General features: G+C 45.7%; 1 protein-coding gene across 1 annotated transcript in view; it reads right to left on the bottom strand.

Annotated features, from left to right (window-relative positions):
- The window catches only part of LOC111665497 (glycogen debranching enzyme-like), a 31,483-nt gene that overhangs the window by 2,450 nt on the left and 13,248 nt on the right, over positions 1-15,785 (bottom strand). The window contains exons 14-30 of the mRNA XM_023420533.2: positions 14,092-14,193; positions 13,559-13,687; positions 12,964-13,114; positions 12,766-12,869; positions 12,544-12,653; positions 12,307-12,441; positions 12,064-12,194; positions 9,014-9,150; positions 8,638-8,771; positions 5,710-5,882; positions 5,065-5,167; positions 4,761-4,986; positions 4,021-4,132; positions 3,627-3,762; positions 2,920-3,032; positions 1,139-1,350; positions 896-993 (exon numbers count right to left, since the gene is read on the bottom strand). Of these exons, the coding sequence (XP_023276301.1) occupies positions 896-993; positions 1,139-1,350; positions 2,920-3,032; positions 3,627-3,762; positions 4,021-4,132; positions 4,761-4,986; positions 5,065-5,167; positions 5,710-5,882; positions 8,638-8,771; positions 9,014-9,150; positions 12,064-12,194; positions 12,307-12,441; positions 12,544-12,653; positions 12,766-12,869; positions 12,964-13,114; positions 13,559-13,687; positions 14,092-14,193 (2,306 nt within the window). The remainder of the gene's footprint in view (positions 1-895; positions 994-1,138; positions 1,351-2,919; positions 3,033-3,626; positions 3,763-4,020; positions 4,133-4,760; positions 4,987-5,064; positions 5,168-5,709; positions 5,883-8,637; positions 8,772-9,013; positions 9,151-12,063; positions 12,195-12,306; positions 12,442-12,543; positions 12,654-12,765; positions 12,870-12,963; positions 13,115-13,558; positions 13,688-14,091; positions 14,194-15,785) is intronic.

The raw sequence follows: 15,785 nt of genomic DNA, 5'->3' as shown, positions 1-15,785 counted from the left end.
AGAGTCTACAGGTAACAGAGTCAGAGTCTACAGGTAACAGAGTCAGAGTCTACAGGTAACAGAGTCAGAGTCTACAGGTAACACAGAGTCAGAGTCTACAGGTAACAGAGTCAGAGTCTACAGGTAACAGAGTCTACAGGTAACAGAGTCAGAGTCTACAGGTAACAGAGTCAGAGTCTACAGGTAACACAGAGTCAGAGTCTACAGGTTACACAGAGTCAGAGTCTACAGGTTACATAGTCAGAATCTACAGGTAACAGAGTCGGAGTCTACAGGTAACACAGAGTCAGAGTCTACAGGTAACAGAGTCAGAGTCTACAGGTAACAGAGCGCCTACAGGTGGGTGCTTGGGTGGGGGTGGGGTTGTATGAATAGCAGGTGAGAGGCAACAAAAGACAGTGAAGCAGAGTTCAGCACAGGGTGCAGCAGTGTGTTTGTGTATCACAACACCTGGGTCTCCATCTTGTTGCCATGGAGACTTGTTATCAGGAGGGGATGGGGAGGGGCTTGTAACTGGATACAGTTATAGTACAGGACAATGGCAAAACATGGTTTCATAAAGGTTATCTTCCCCCCTATATATTATCATTAACACATTATAACAGTCTCCCCCCCCCCTTTAAAAATGTAATGCAGTACTTGTACTCACTTGAGTAAAATGTCTTTAAGTAACAGTACTTTTATTTAAGTACAGTGCTAACCTACCTCTGGGTATCTACTGGACTTCTGGGGGGCAACTGTTCAGCTCTAATCACCCCTACAGAGCCACGTTTATAGAAATAATAAACCAGCTTAGAATGAACCAAACCTTCAGTTTTTCATTATTCATTCATTCATGTTGATCACATCACCCTCTGAACCGTCCGGAAGCTCAGCACAAAAGCAGGAAACTCACTCAGGGTCCAAGGTCTTCATCCCCAGGGGCCCCAGCAGCTTTTTCTCAGCTACACCCAGGGCCCCCCAGGCTCTGTCCACAGTGAACAGCTCAGGAGCCTACAGGACACAGATTCATTAGTCTCTGAACGTACTGAACCCGGGTCTTTTAATAACCTAGAAAAGGATCCAGAGTGGGCATGGCCTGTGGAACCCAGTTCGTGGCTTAAAGTTCCTCTCAGGCTCAGCAGTTGTCACTACTTACCACCACCATGGCGATGGGGAAGTTGGGCCGCAGCTGTAAGTCACACCAGGGGCTGGAGGCTCCAACACTGTCCTTGTAGATCCCTCTCTTGTGGACCAGGTCTGAGTGTTTCTCCTCAGCGTCCTGGGGATCATGAGAAATGTAGAACTTCTTCTCAAAGTTTTCCTGGATCTTACAGTCCCAGTCCACGTATGACACAGAGAGCGTCTGTCCTAAGATGAAGATGATGGTTTATAATGATGAGAGAGACTTTAAATATGCTCATCTGTAAAACTAAAGGAGCAGATGTCAGTTACTTTTTATAACATGATGGAGTCTAGTTTCATAGTTCAGACAGTGAGTCCATTAGTTTATTATTCCACCAAAAACACCTGATGACTCACATTTAATAAATAGACTACACCTGAGACACGTGAGTGTGGACTATAGATTCAGGCATCAGAGGCAGAGGAAACTCTAAATCAGACATCTGTAGTTTAACACATGTTGATGATGTTAGCAGCTGACCAGGTTCAAACCAGGTTCAGACCAGATTCAGACCAGATTCAGACCCGGTTCAGACCAGATTCAGACCAGATTCAGACCAGGTAAAAACCTGGTTCAAACCAGATTCAGACCAGGTTCAGACCCGGTTCAGACCAGATTCAGACCAGATTCAGACCAGGTAAAAACCTGGTTCAAACCAGATTCAGACCAGATTCAGACCAGGTTCAGACCAGATTCAGACCAGGTAAAAACCCGGTTCAGACCAGATTCAGACCAGATTCAGACCAGGTAAAAACCTGGTTCAAACCAGATTCAGACCAGGTTCAGACCAGGTTCAGACCAGATTCAGACCAGGTAAAAACCAGGTTCAAACCAGGCTCAGACCAGATTCAGACCAGGTTAAAACCTGATTCAGACCAGGACATACAGAATCCATGAAGGGAACTCTGCTCCCCCTGAACACCTGCTATGACAGTCATTAGTCGAACTCCTGTTGACAGCAGGTGTGGGACAGTTACAGGTGAAACATCAACCCTCACATTGACCCTCATATCTCTACACAACTGAACTCATCTTTCTGTGTTCAACCCAGAGCGTTTTATGTCATCTTTGGGGTTGTTGAGTTGATCGGTGTATCGATACCCTGAACCATGTGTACCATAGCAACCTACAACACAAGTCTTTGTTGTTTCCATGGTGACCACTGACTGTATTTGATCGTCACTGAAACACCAGGTGATCCTGACTGCGTTCGTCATGAAAACCATAAAAAAAAAAATCATAAAAATCTGTGATCTCCATCCTTTACTTCACGCCCTCTGAGTTTAGTTGAACATCACATGTTCCTGTCACAGCCTCTGTCTCACTCTCCACTCTGCCACACCTCCTAATCAGCCTCACTGTCCTCGCCTGTTGCCCCCACCTGCACTCTATCTCCAATCTGGCCAGTATATATACATCCCCGGTTCTTCACCGGCTCCGCCAGCCCCAGCCTTCAGGTCCACGAACTTTCCCCTGTGTGTGTGTGTGTGTGTGTGTGTGTGTGTGTGTGTGTGAGCTCAGTCACCTCGCTCCACTCACTGGACCCCCAGCTCTCCGGCCCCGGACCCCTTCCTTCCTCGACTCCTAATCCCCACCTGTGTGTGTTCTCTCTGCTGGTTTATCAATAAAGGTCATTACCAACTATCCATCTGTTTGGTTGTGCTGCAATTGGGTCCTATCACACCCTGTTACAGTTCCTACATATAGATTGTGTGTGTGTGTGTGTGTGTGTGTGTGTGTGCGAGAGCACCTACCTGCTCTACAGATGTTGACTGATGTGTAGGGGAAGTGTCCGCTGGTGTGGAGCTGCACCAGCCACCGAACAGCAGACTTACACAGACCCACTATCTCCACAGCAGAGCCATCCCTAGATCACACACACACACACTTACATGTTAGATGTTCTGAAATATAGATCACTTTGCAGATGAAAGAGATTGACAGAGTCCTTCAGTCAGACACAGCTGTGACACTAAGGTCAAGGTTCAAACTGAGTGAAATGAGCTGAAGTATCTGAGCGGCAGACATGATCAGAGCAGAGGAAAGGAGCTTCACTGCTTCCTATCCTATCTCCTTTAGAATAGGAAACACTGGAGCTTCCTTTATTTCCACCTCATATGAAGAAAGCAAAAACAGGAGGTGACCCCCCCCCCCGGTTTGTTCAATGTTCACATCTTACACAGGTATTAGAAACACGAGACCATCAGTGGGAGCAGGGTCTTTTTCATTCTCTCAGGTCACACTGGTTTCTCTGTTTACAGGTGTTTACAGGTAACTTGATCATGTGGATGTTGGACAAACAGGTTTGGTCTGACAATCACACACAACAAGGGCGTTTATCAGGAACACAATAAGTGTAATCAGAGCCTGAGACAGCTGCTCCTGCTACACTGAAGAATACAATAATATAATAATAATAATAATAATGATGATAATAATAATGTGTGCAGGGGAGCTGTACCTGGGAGTAGCAGGGACTCCCTTGTTGTGCGCCCTCTCACTCTCTCCCATCTTGTCCATCCACGTTCCACAGTTGAGAGGATTTCCTCCATAGATGAAGCCGGTGGTCTGGTCCACTCCAGCCTCCACAGTGAATCCTCGGGGGGGGGGGGGATTATGTGACATTTAGTCTGATTATAAATTCATTTTTTACATCTTTTCTACACATGATAACTTTCATTCCTCTGCATGTTTATAAAGGTTGATGTTACAAACTGTAGTTATCACTGATCATCACTTTACCAGCTCAGAAGCTTTTTGACCCTCATGTGATCCTGTATGTTTGAACCCCACCTGTTGCTGTACTGTGTGTGTGTGTGGAGGTGATTGCAGTTGTTAATGGGAACATGGCTGACCTTCCTCAGCCATGTTGGGGTCTAACTGAGGACCAGCTCCACTCTCTCTGAACCGGATCCCCTCCATGTGTCTCTGCATGGCCTCCTGGATCACATCGTACAGCAGCTGATCCTGAAGGAAAACACTGTAATTATACATATGGTTAATACAATAATAATAATAATCAGTTTGAATCCTAAAGATTTGAACAAATGGTGATGGTTTATTTAAACTAATGATCAATTTTAACACGAAATATTTAAAACCTCTTCGTTAAATGACAATGAGAGACCAACACCTGGACAACAAGCTCCGCTGCTTCACCTGGGTATTTCCACATTAACAAATATGTCTGTGTTATACACAGAGGTGTTGGTTATTAAGCCTGCCCTCATTCATATGAATGGAGTAGACAAAATAATGAAATACCTGCCGATAAAACTATTTTAACACAAACTGAACATGATAACTGTCGGAGGTTTTATTGCTTCAGTATTAGACTGCAGCAGTTGTAGTGTCCGGTGTACCTAATAAACTGAGTGTATGATGAATGATCTGGATGCTTCTTTACCACTGATCATAGACACACACACACACACACACACACACCTGGTACAAACATGTCCTCTCTCTATAAAGCAGAGTAAATAGGAGTGAGTGTGATCACCTGACAGATGGTGTCACACATATATTACAGACTGCTCCTACTCCCTATGATAAAGTTTTAGCAGGGATCTGGATTGAGAACACACAGTCGTACCGATGCTGCAGCAGGCGGAGGCTCTGACACACAGTCGGGGTTCGTCCTGGAGACGGGACACTGGAGGATGGACACTCCATCAGGGACCAGAGAGCAGAACTCCTGGATGGACTGCAGCCACCACCACACTGCGTCCCTGCTGTTGTAGCGGGCCGCGCCTCCTTGACCCAGCAGGTTGGGGATCAGGCCGTGACGCAGCATTCCAGCAAACGCCAGGATGATGTTCCTGTGGTCGTCATGACGATGGGTTAATTGACAGCGTTACGCAGGTGAGAAATAAAGGTAGCGGTGCTGACAGACTGACCGAGCCTCCAGGTGTCTGCCGGTCAGTAACATCAGTCCTCTGAGGGAGATGAAGGTGTCACGACCCCAACAACGAAACATCCCCGAACAGAAGTGAGGAAGACCTGACGACAATCAGCTGTTACCTCTGGACGTCAGTGTCTATCAGTGTTCAATACTCCAATATACAGTAAGCTTCATTTCACTGCTGTGTCATCACACAGGTTACAGTAAGTATGTTGTTTTAATTAGATTTTCTGGCGATAGGAAAAAATACAAACTATGACCAAAGTTTTCTTTAAATGCTCAGTTTGCAGAAGTGGGAGGAGCCACAGGAAGGTGAAGTTCTGTCTCTGCACCTGACGTATCTGAAGTTCAGCACGACACTCACAAGTTGCTGTTTAAAGTCAGTTTTGAATCTTTTTACATCATTATAGAAAAACAGCTGTGTTCACTTCATTCATCATTTCCGCTTATCTCTTTTGTTTTTGTTAAACTTTTATTTCCATTGTATTTGATTTTATATTATATTGATATGCATGTTTGAACAGTAGTATAACAGCATATTTAGTGTACAGTGTATATATTTATTTCATTATGTTCATCATGAACACACACCTGGACACACACCTGTCTAAAGAGAGACAGAGAGAGTGGAAACACAGACCTGCTGCCAGCGACACACAACCCAGCTCCTCCTGTTCAGTGAAGTCATCAGGACATGTGACCTTCCTCAGGTGAGGAGAGGGTGGGGGCAGAGCCCAGCTGTGATACACACCGCACATCTGCACTGAGCCCAGAGCCAGCTGTTTGACCAGGGTGGAACCATTCTGCACAAAGCTGAGAGTTCAGGAAAACAGAAGACGGGGACACACAGAGAGAAACAAGCAGAGGATTCATCAAGTCAGAGAATAAAGGGATAAAGGAAAAGGTTAAAGAGAGATCAGCTTGAAGAACCGTCAGTTCTTAGACAACAAAACAGATTCATACACGTTAAATAAGATACAGTCCATAAAACAATAGACACATACATAAACTGCTGTCTGAGCTTGAATCTGAGAGGGTTCACATCAGGAGATAAAGACCTGTGTGGAGATATAACACATATATAATATACAGTTGTGCTCATAAGTTTACATACCCTGGCAGAATTTGTAAGATGTGTACCATTCTTCAAAGAAAACATGAGTGATCAGGCAAAACACATTTCTTTTATTTTTAATGGGATTCAAATTCAACTATGAGGCATCACAGATTATCACAATCAGTAAACAAAACATAACAATAAAGAAAATACTGAGATGGTCCCTGTTCAAAAGTTTGCACACCCTTAGTTCTTAATACTATGTATTTGCCCCTTTAGCATCAATGACAGCTTGTAGCCTTTTGTGATAGTTGTGGATGAGGCCCTTTATTTTCTCAAGTGGTAAAGTTTCCCATTCTTCTTGGCAAAAAGCCTCCAGGTCCCATAAGTTCTTGGGTTGTCTTGCATGAATTGCACATTTGAGATCTCCAAGTGGTTGAATGATACTGAGGTCAGGAGACTGTGATTGCCAATCCAGATCCTTCTTTTTTCTGCTGTAGCCACTGAAGGGTCGACTTGGCCTTATGCTTTGGATCACTGTCATGTTGGAAAGTCTAAGTGCGTCCCATTTGCAACCTTCAGACTGATAAATGCAGATTGTCCTCCAATACTTTCTGATAACATGCTGTATTCACTCTAAATTCCCTGGGCCACTGTAGCTCACACACCCCCAAAACATCAGAGATCCACCTCCACCTACAGTAGGGATGGTGTACTTTTTGTCATAGGCCTTGTTGACTCCTCTCCAAACATAGTGTTTATGGTTGTGACCATAAAGTTCAATTTTGGTTTCATCACTCCGAATGACTTTGTTCCAGAAGTTTTGAGGCTCGTCTCTGTGCTGTCTGGCATATTGTAAGGGGGCTGTTTTGTGATGTTGTCATTGTAACAACTTTCTTCTGGCAACTCGACCGTGCAGCCCATTTTTCTTCAAGCACCTTCCTTTTGTGCATCTTGTATCTGCAGAGAAGCCTGTATGTCAGTGAAGTTGCTTGTGGGTTTTTCTTTGCATCCCGAACAATTTTCCTGGCAGTTGTGGCTGAAATCTTTGTTGGTCTACATGACCGTGGCTTGGTATCAACAGAAGCCCTAATTTTTCCACTTCTTTATCAGTTTGAACACTACTGATTGACATTCTCACATCTTTGGATATCTTTTATATCCTTTTCCTAATTTATAAAGTTCAACTACCTGTTCTCGCAGGTCCTTTCACAGTTGCTTTCCCCAGCAAAGTCAGTGCAGCCCTGGGTGAAATGTACAGGCATCTCTCAAAAGCTAAGAAACTCACTGACTGTCTCTACACAGACACTAATTACAAGCAAACAGGTCACAGGTGTGGAAACTTTTACCCTTAATAGCCATTTAAACCTGTGTGTGTCAACTTGTGTGTATATTATCAGGCCAAACATTCAAGGGTATGTAAACTTTTGATCTGGGCCATTTGGGTGGTTTCAGTTATCATTATGATTTAGAAAGGGCAAACATAATTATGTGGTAATTAATGGCTTCACCTGACCACTATCCCAAATAAAAGACAATTTTTCTGCATGATCAGTCATGTTTTCCAAAACATGGCCAATATTTCACAATTTCTGCCAGGGTATGTGAACTTACGAGCACAACTGTATATAACCCACAGGGCTGTCGCTCCTCAGCTGCTGTTACCTGTTACTTTGGTTCATGTAGGTGCAGCAGAGCAAAGAGCAGAGGAGCTGGTGGAGGAGGAGAATAAACAGGAGGGTGTGGAGATCAATAAATGTTCTCCTGGTTTCAGGTTCTCCTGGTCCTGGACCACAACACAGGATTTCTAACACATAAACCAGACCTAAAGTATTTCTGTCGATTAAACCAAACTGAGAACTGAATATAATCATAAAAAAAACACGATAAATCCACTAAATCTGAGAAGTAAAAACCATCTTCTGATGCTCACAGGAGTCAAACCTCAGTCTCATTCATCCACCATGACCTCCTCCCTCTGTGGACTCCTACACCTTCTCTCCTGACCTTCTGAAGCTTTTCTCCTGTAGTGTGTAATGAGCACCTGATGGTGTCAGATGTTGAGAACACCATCAGTGTGGTGATTAAACATCACTGTCCTGTCCGTTGTGTTTTAATATTGCAAAAAACAAGGAGGTAAAAGGAGCCACTGGTTCCATACAGGTGTAAATAGACTCTGTTAATAACTACTCTCTCAGCCAATCCCATCACTGCTCTAATCGCTCTGTGCCAATCACAATGACACATGACACCAACAGCTCAGCAGGAAGTCTAACTCCAGTGATGAGGAGACATAAACTTCAGCCACAGAGACTTAAAGGACCAGATCTCACTCAGTGTCGATTCTCCTCAGGTTAAAGCTGAGACTCTTTAATGTGGTATCATCATCTGTCTGAAGAACACACAATGTGTAACTAAACAAATACTTCTTCAGGTATCATTATACCTGAAGAAGCAGATCAATAATCAATCTCAACCACTAGAGAGAGGAAAGAGAAGAGGAGCAAACACCTGGACATGAGTTTGAATGCAGCCTCCAGAGCCGTGGTGTAGACACCCTGGACGATCGCGTCAAAGTAGCAGGGAACAAGGTGGCGGGGGAGGTGTCTCAGGTAGACGAACATGGCCTGCAACCAGCGGCCTACCTGGAGGTCAAAGGTCAACATTAGTCAGCACTGCACAGATTCTCTTAGTGTCTGCTGTCCACACTGAAGTGACAGTTCATCAGGTGACGTGAAGACTGTCTGCTCTGCAGCTCCCGTCTGGACCTGTGAGTGTAGATGACTTCACCAGAGCAGGTGACGTCTTACCTGCTGAGACTCTCTGTCCCTCATTAGATACAGATGTCATGTGACCACATCACCCAGGTCAGGTACCCTGAGCTCACCTCTTCCACTGCTCCACCCTTGGACAACAATCTGTTGGAGACGTAGTCCATCATCCAGTCCCCCTGTCTCAGGTTGTCACAGAAAGGATGTCCCAGATCGTTGTGGGGTCGGATATCAGCCATCACTGACATCAGCCCTGAGGAGCATAAATACTCATTAACACTGGTGCAGACTCTGGAATACATGAAGAAGAAGAAGAAGACTTTAACTTGACGTTCACACAACTTTATTTCAGACACATTATGCCAAAAATCTTAAATGTTTCAAAGCTTCTAATAAATCACCAGTCAACAATAAAAACCCCACAATAAAGAAAAAAAAAAAAAAACACACTCCTACCTACAAGTTAAAAAAACTAAAAGCTGAGCCGTAGGACCTGCCTGATCCCTCACACATCCCTGAAAATGTCCAGGTTGCAGGTCAGTCTGTAAAAGGACCAGAGCCTTCAGACACAGCATCGGCTCTGTCCAGCCCACACCTGACAACTAGCTCTTATGGCTTCTCCAGATTGTTTGCTTAGCAGTTGCTAACAAGAAATTGATAAGAACCCGTGTCTGTCTCTTTTTACCTTGGGCCAAAAACAAAAAGTGAATATGAAAAAACCTCTCCTAAAGTTTTTCGGTCCTGCTGGTTTTAATCTGTACACAGAAGAGCAACCGGTCTCCAGTTCTTTAGAAGCGTTAGATCTCCCTTCTTAGGCAGTAAGGAGATCACTGCACGCCTGCAGGAAGCTGGAAGGGTCCCTTTAATAAAAGACATTCAAACATCCAGCATGTCAGGCCCCAGCTCACTGCAGGTAAACCTTCCATGCCTGGAGCCTTTCCTCAGGCCATCTGGGACACAGCAGTGGTCAGTTCATGTAGGGAGATGTCTGAGCTCAGGGTGTGACGCTCCTCCAGACTCAGCTGTGGAAGATACTGCAGCAGCTCAGCAGTAGCGTCCACATCACAACTCTCGGAACAGGTCAGTGTAGAAAGGCCACTGCATGCCTCCTAATCTCCGCCCGGTCAGAAGTCATCCTCCCATCAGGCAGGTGGAGACACACCATCTGCTTCTTCCGGGCCACCGACCTCTCCAGGCTAAAGATGAACTTAGTCAGAACATCTATGTTGCTGAGCTGAGAGAAACGAGCCCGGACCAGCGCTCATTTAGCTCTCTCCTGGAGGAAGGTGCTCAACTGCTGTTTTTTAGAGAGCAACAGGGAGCTCTGCTCACCAGACCCTCTCTCCAGCTCTGTGATCTCTGCCTCCAAACGCTGTACAGCTCTCCTGATCCTAGAAGTGGAGTACGATGAGTACTGCTGGCAGAAAACCCTGATTTGTCCCTTTCCTACCTCCAACCACTGACTCGGAGAAGGAAAAGACTCTTTCCTAGACCTCCAATGAGCCCAAAATAAATCAACATTTTATCAAGTAATAACTTGACATTAAAATGCCCCCAAAAAATTTTAAAACTGTCAGTGGAAGATAAAACAAGCTCCATAAGAACTAAATGGTGGTCTGTGAAAGCCACAGGGAGGATGTGACAGTCAGCAGCCCGAGCAGTGAAAACAGCTGATAGATAAAACCTGTCTCACCTGGCTGCACTGACCCTGCCACCTGCACCCAGGTGTACTGCCTGACTGAAGGCTGCTTCATCCTCCACACATCCACTAAATCGGCCTCTGCTACCAGCTGAGACAGATGAGCAGCTGACTGAGGGTGCAGCTCCTGACCTATCTAGAGAGTCTGTGCAGCAGTTCCAGCCCCCCCCCCTCTCTCAAGGTAGCAATCAGCATAACGCTGGTAAGTCACTCACTATGGAAGAAAACAAACTGGCAAAGTGAAAAAGGGACAAACCGGGCATAAATACTGTGGGGATAACGAGACACAGGTGACACACATCAGGGAAAAAGCAGGTAATCACCCAGGAGGAAGTAAAGACACAAGAGGGAAACTACCAAAATAAAACAGGAAATGACAAGACAGACATAAAACACTAAGGCCTGGGGACCGTTGTGATACTCTCACCGTGAGGACTCCTTCACGACTTCTGTACAACTTAAAATCGTGTGATTAGCAGTGGGAGAGAATAACACAGTGACTCCTGCGCTGAGATTGGAGCCGTGGCTCAGCACATGCTGCCCCCCAGAGAGGAAACACCCAGTGCTGCCTGATCATGTTTCTGTCACTTGGAGACTTTCATTTTCTTCACTCTTTTGCCTTTAGACATCTTTAAGTCTTTTCTTAATGGAGTCATGTGTTTCTTTAACCGGTAGCGTTTTTCTTCTCATCAAATAAGTCCAGACCCACAAGTTTTTGTAGAGTTCGTCTTCTGGACAGACTTTCTGGCATCAGGAAAATAATCGGTTACATTGGCTGATTCACCAAAAGTATCTTCCAAGAAATGATTGATCTCCTCCAGAGAATACAGGTCAGTGTTCTGGGAGACACTGCCACAGAAACACTGTCAGAGTCACAGTCACTTTAACAGCTCAGCCTCTCTTTGGTTTACATATACATCCACCTCCTGCCCTGCTCTCACCTTAATCTCAGCCTCTCTCTGCCTTACAGCAGCTATCACTGCTTCCTGCCTTGCTCTCACCTCAGCCTCAGCCGCCAATTCTCCTGCTGAATTTTCAGCCAGAGAGCCACCAACACACAGAGCCGGCAGCATGGACCCACACGGGCAGAGCACCCCCGCTCTCGCTGCCTGTGCGGGCGAACAATCCTCATGACCCACATCTCTGCACTCAAAACACTTCATATTCCCAGAGCTGGCGTACACCGTATAATAACTTTCCTCATGTTTAACACGGAGGGAAAATTCCAGTGTCTGAGTGGGGGAGTCTAGAAACATGAACACTTGTCTCTGCAGAGATTGAACATGTTTCAGTTTCAAAACGCCCGAGCTCTGTCTCCAGCGCGGAGAGGGAACAGCCAGTGGGACACTTACAGAAACTCTTCATTAAGTGATGATGAAGATGAAGATGATGAAGATGATGATAATGAGGATGATGCTGGTGCATACCTGGACCTTGCCTGGGTTTTTACCTGTGAGCTTTATGTACCTTGTAAGCCTCCGTAGTTGAGACGTAGCCATGAGGGGACGTTGTAGCACCCTCCCCCCTCCTCCCCCTCCTCAGCATCACAGCGGTACAGCAGCATGTTCATGTCAATCAGGGTCAGTCTGGACATGATGCTGAGGAGGAAGAGCAGGTCACTGATGATGATGATGAAGAACCTAACCTCTGACCACAGACTTCAGCACTTATTATTGTTGTTTATTGTTATTATATTAATTGTGTACTCACGTCATCAGCGGCTGGGTGAGGATGGGGGGAGTGCTGTGTTCAGCCAGGCTGCCGGTCTGGTACTGAGGACTGAACTGGATCAGGTGGCGTCTCAGGGCCCCCAGCTGCTCCTGGGACCTGGGCTCCAGAGTCACTCTGTAGAGGATCAGAGACCACATGTAGATCCAGACCAGACCAGAAAACTAATGAAGTGGGTCAGGACCCCCCCCCCCACACACACACACCCACCCACCCCACCTGAAGATGATGATGCTGCCTGGAGTGAACTTCTCCAACATTAACTCCTGAACATCTGTGTTGTGTCTGGACACCACGTCGGTCTTCTTCACCAGCTGACTGTCCTTCACCTGCAACAAATTCCTCAAAGGTCTAAACATAAAGTCTGAACTTACTCCTCTGGCAGAGGTTCTAACAGACAAATCATCAGAACCAGGACCTGCTGCAGAACCACACACACACCTGGATGTGTTCTCTGATCTCCACAGTGCAGACTGGCAGGCTGCTGTCATCTGTAGTGTTGTTCACAGCGGTCCGGGCCTCCAGCACCACTTCTTTAATCACACCTGTACAGACCAGAACCAGAGTCCAGGTTAACTCATACCTCTCACACTGAGACCCCTGAGGATCAGGATCAGGAAGTGGTTTCAGGACCATCACCTGGGATGAGGACAAGTGGAACGTCATCTGCGTAATGGAATCTCTCTGGCTTCTTGACCGGTCTTCGTAGCACAGCAACCACTGACTCATGGGTACTGGGACAGTGTCTGGTCACTGTGGCCACGCCCCCTCCCAGGTGCTCCACATACACCTGCTCACATGACAGCAGAGACAAAGCAGACTGGGTGACACCAGCAGGACACTGAGGTCATGTCCTCAGTCAGGTCGTGTCCTCAGTGAGGTCATGTCCTCAGTGTCCTGTGGTTAGGGGTTAGTCTATGATGATGTTTTAGACTCACGTTTAAGGTTAGTCACAATGACATTGACCTTTGAACTTTAAAACCCAAAATCTAATCAGTTCATCTTTGAGTCTAAGTGAATGTTTGTGCCAAATTTGAAGAAGTTCCATTGAGGTGTTCCTGAGATATCAGGTTCCTGAGGACGAGAGGGACGACCTGAAAAACCTCTGACTGTTGCCACACAGAGGAATAAAAATAACAAGCTCATATCTGACATTTGTTATATATAAATTTGTTATTAATGTTGTCACATATATTTCATGAAGGCAGGAGGAGATGCATGGTGTGGGGCTGACCTGTGTGAAGCCCTCAGCAGCCAGATCCTGGTGCAGCCTGTTCAGGGACAGCTTGGCAGCCATGATCCAGGTCTGCAGACTGACCTGGTCCTCTGAGCTCCAGCTGGTGTACTGATGGTCCTGAGAGACCTGAACAGCACAGTGAAGGTTAGTCATGAACCTGGTCACATGATCAGCTCATTGAGTATTATAATGACAACACTGGCTTATTGGTATTCATGACGCACAGATGATAAAGATGAACTTTCCTCAGGCTCAAATCTCTATTTCTACATAACATCATAACATGAAACAGACTGTGTGTTGGTTATCACATGCCACATGACACAACACAGAATAACTAAAGCCCATTGTCTTTAAATGTCCTGCAGGTTTTTATATTTCCTAGAAGTCCAGTGGAAAAGTCATGTGTTCATCCTCAAACACCTGAATTGGACAGGTGCTGATAAAATAAATAAAATAAAAAACACCATGCCAGCTTCAGTAGAGTTCATATACAGCCAGAGACACTGTGGTGCTTTAACTGTAGTCACCTGATGAGGGAGCAGCTCGTCGTATCTTCTGCTGCTTCCTGTAGCACAGCAGGCCATGGACACCAGAGCGGAGCTGGGCAGGAAGTCGGAAAGTGAACTCTTCTGGAACAACAGGTCAAAGGCTGAGACTGTGTTCAAATCCACATTCACCAACTGTACACAGGAAGAACCAATCAGCTGATGGATTCAAATCGATCACAACAGTCTCGTCACCGGTTAACCGGTTGACCAGTTAATCGGTTATCCGGTTAACCCCTGAGCCTGTGTGTTTATTTTTAGCTGCGGCTTCCTTGAATTACTAGAATTAGTTTGAATCGTTTGAACAAGACAAAAAGAAGAAGCTGTGAAAATCAATACGCAACGACAATAACAATCATCACTTGTCACACAGCACACTGTACTACAGTGGCAGTAGATTCAGTAGAGACAGTACAGACAGAAGATTCATGAGGGACAGAAGATTCAGTACAGACAGTAGATTCAGTAGAGACAGTACAGACAGAAGATTCATAAGGGACAGAAGATTCAGTAGAGACAGTAGAAACATAGATTCAGTACAGACAGAAGATTCATAAGGGACAGAAGATTCAGTAGAGACAGTAGAAACATAAGATTCAGTAGAGACAGAAGATTCAGTACAGACAGTAGATTCAGTAGAGACAGGACAGAGACAGAGACAGCAGAGACAGTAGAGACAGAGACAGCAGAGACAGAGAGAGTAGAGACTGTAAAGACAGAGACAGTAGAGACAGCAGAGATAGAGACAGCAGAGACAGTAGAGACAGAAGAGACAGAGACAGCAGAGACAGTAGAGACAGAGAGAGTAGAGACAGTAGACAGAGACAGTAGAGACAGAAGATTCAGTAGAGACAGGACAGAGACAGTAGAGACAGAAGATCCAGTAGAGACAGGACAGAGACAGTAGATCCAGTAGAGACAGGACAGAGACAGTAGAGACAGTAGATCCAGTAGAGACAGGACAGAGACAGTAGATTAAGTAGGGACAGTAGAGACAGCAGAGACAGTAGAGGCAGAGACAGTCGAGACAGCAGAGACAGTAAAGACAGAGACAGTAGAGACAGAGACAGCAGAGGCAGAGACAGTAGAGACAGCAGAGACAGTAGAGACAGAGACATTAGAGACAGAGACAGCAGAGATATAGACAGCAGAGACAGCAGAGACAGTAGAGACAGAGACAGTATAGACAGAGACAGCAGAGACATTAGAGACAGAGACAGCAGAGATATAGACAGCAGAGACAGTAGAGACAGAGACAGCAGAGACAGTAGAGACAGAAGAGACAAAGACAGCAGACACAGTAGAGACAGCAGAGACAGAGAGAGTAGAGACAGTAAAGACAGTGGGAATCAAACCTGGATGGGACTGTGATTGTTGGGGCTGATGTCCATGAACATAGTGTGAGCCACAGCTGGGACCAGGGGCCGAAGGCTGGGCTGGACAAAGGCCCCCACAGGCTCCCCCCTAAACCAGGACAGCCAGTGTCCTCCCTCCTGACTGTCTGCAGCACCTGCAGCATCTATCAGAGAGACAGAGGGAAGAGCAGCTGCTCAATAATCACAACAATAACATCTGCTGTGAATGAAACATCTGCTGTGAATGAAACATCTGCTGTGAATGAAACATCTGCTGTGAATAAAACATCTGCTGTGAATGAAACATCTGCTGTGAATGAA

The sequence above is a fragment of the Seriola lalandi genome, unplaced genomic scaffold (assembly GCF_002814215.2).
Source record: "Seriola lalandi dorsalis isolate HSWRI2012SDOR001 ecotype SW California unplaced genomic scaffold, Sedor1 jcf7180002054648, whole genome shotgun sequence".
NCBI classification, from domain to species: domain Eukaryota; kingdom Metazoa; phylum Chordata; class Actinopteri; order Carangiformes; family Carangidae; genus Seriola; species Seriola lalandi.
This window is presented reverse-complemented; position numbering and strand designations above follow the sequence as displayed.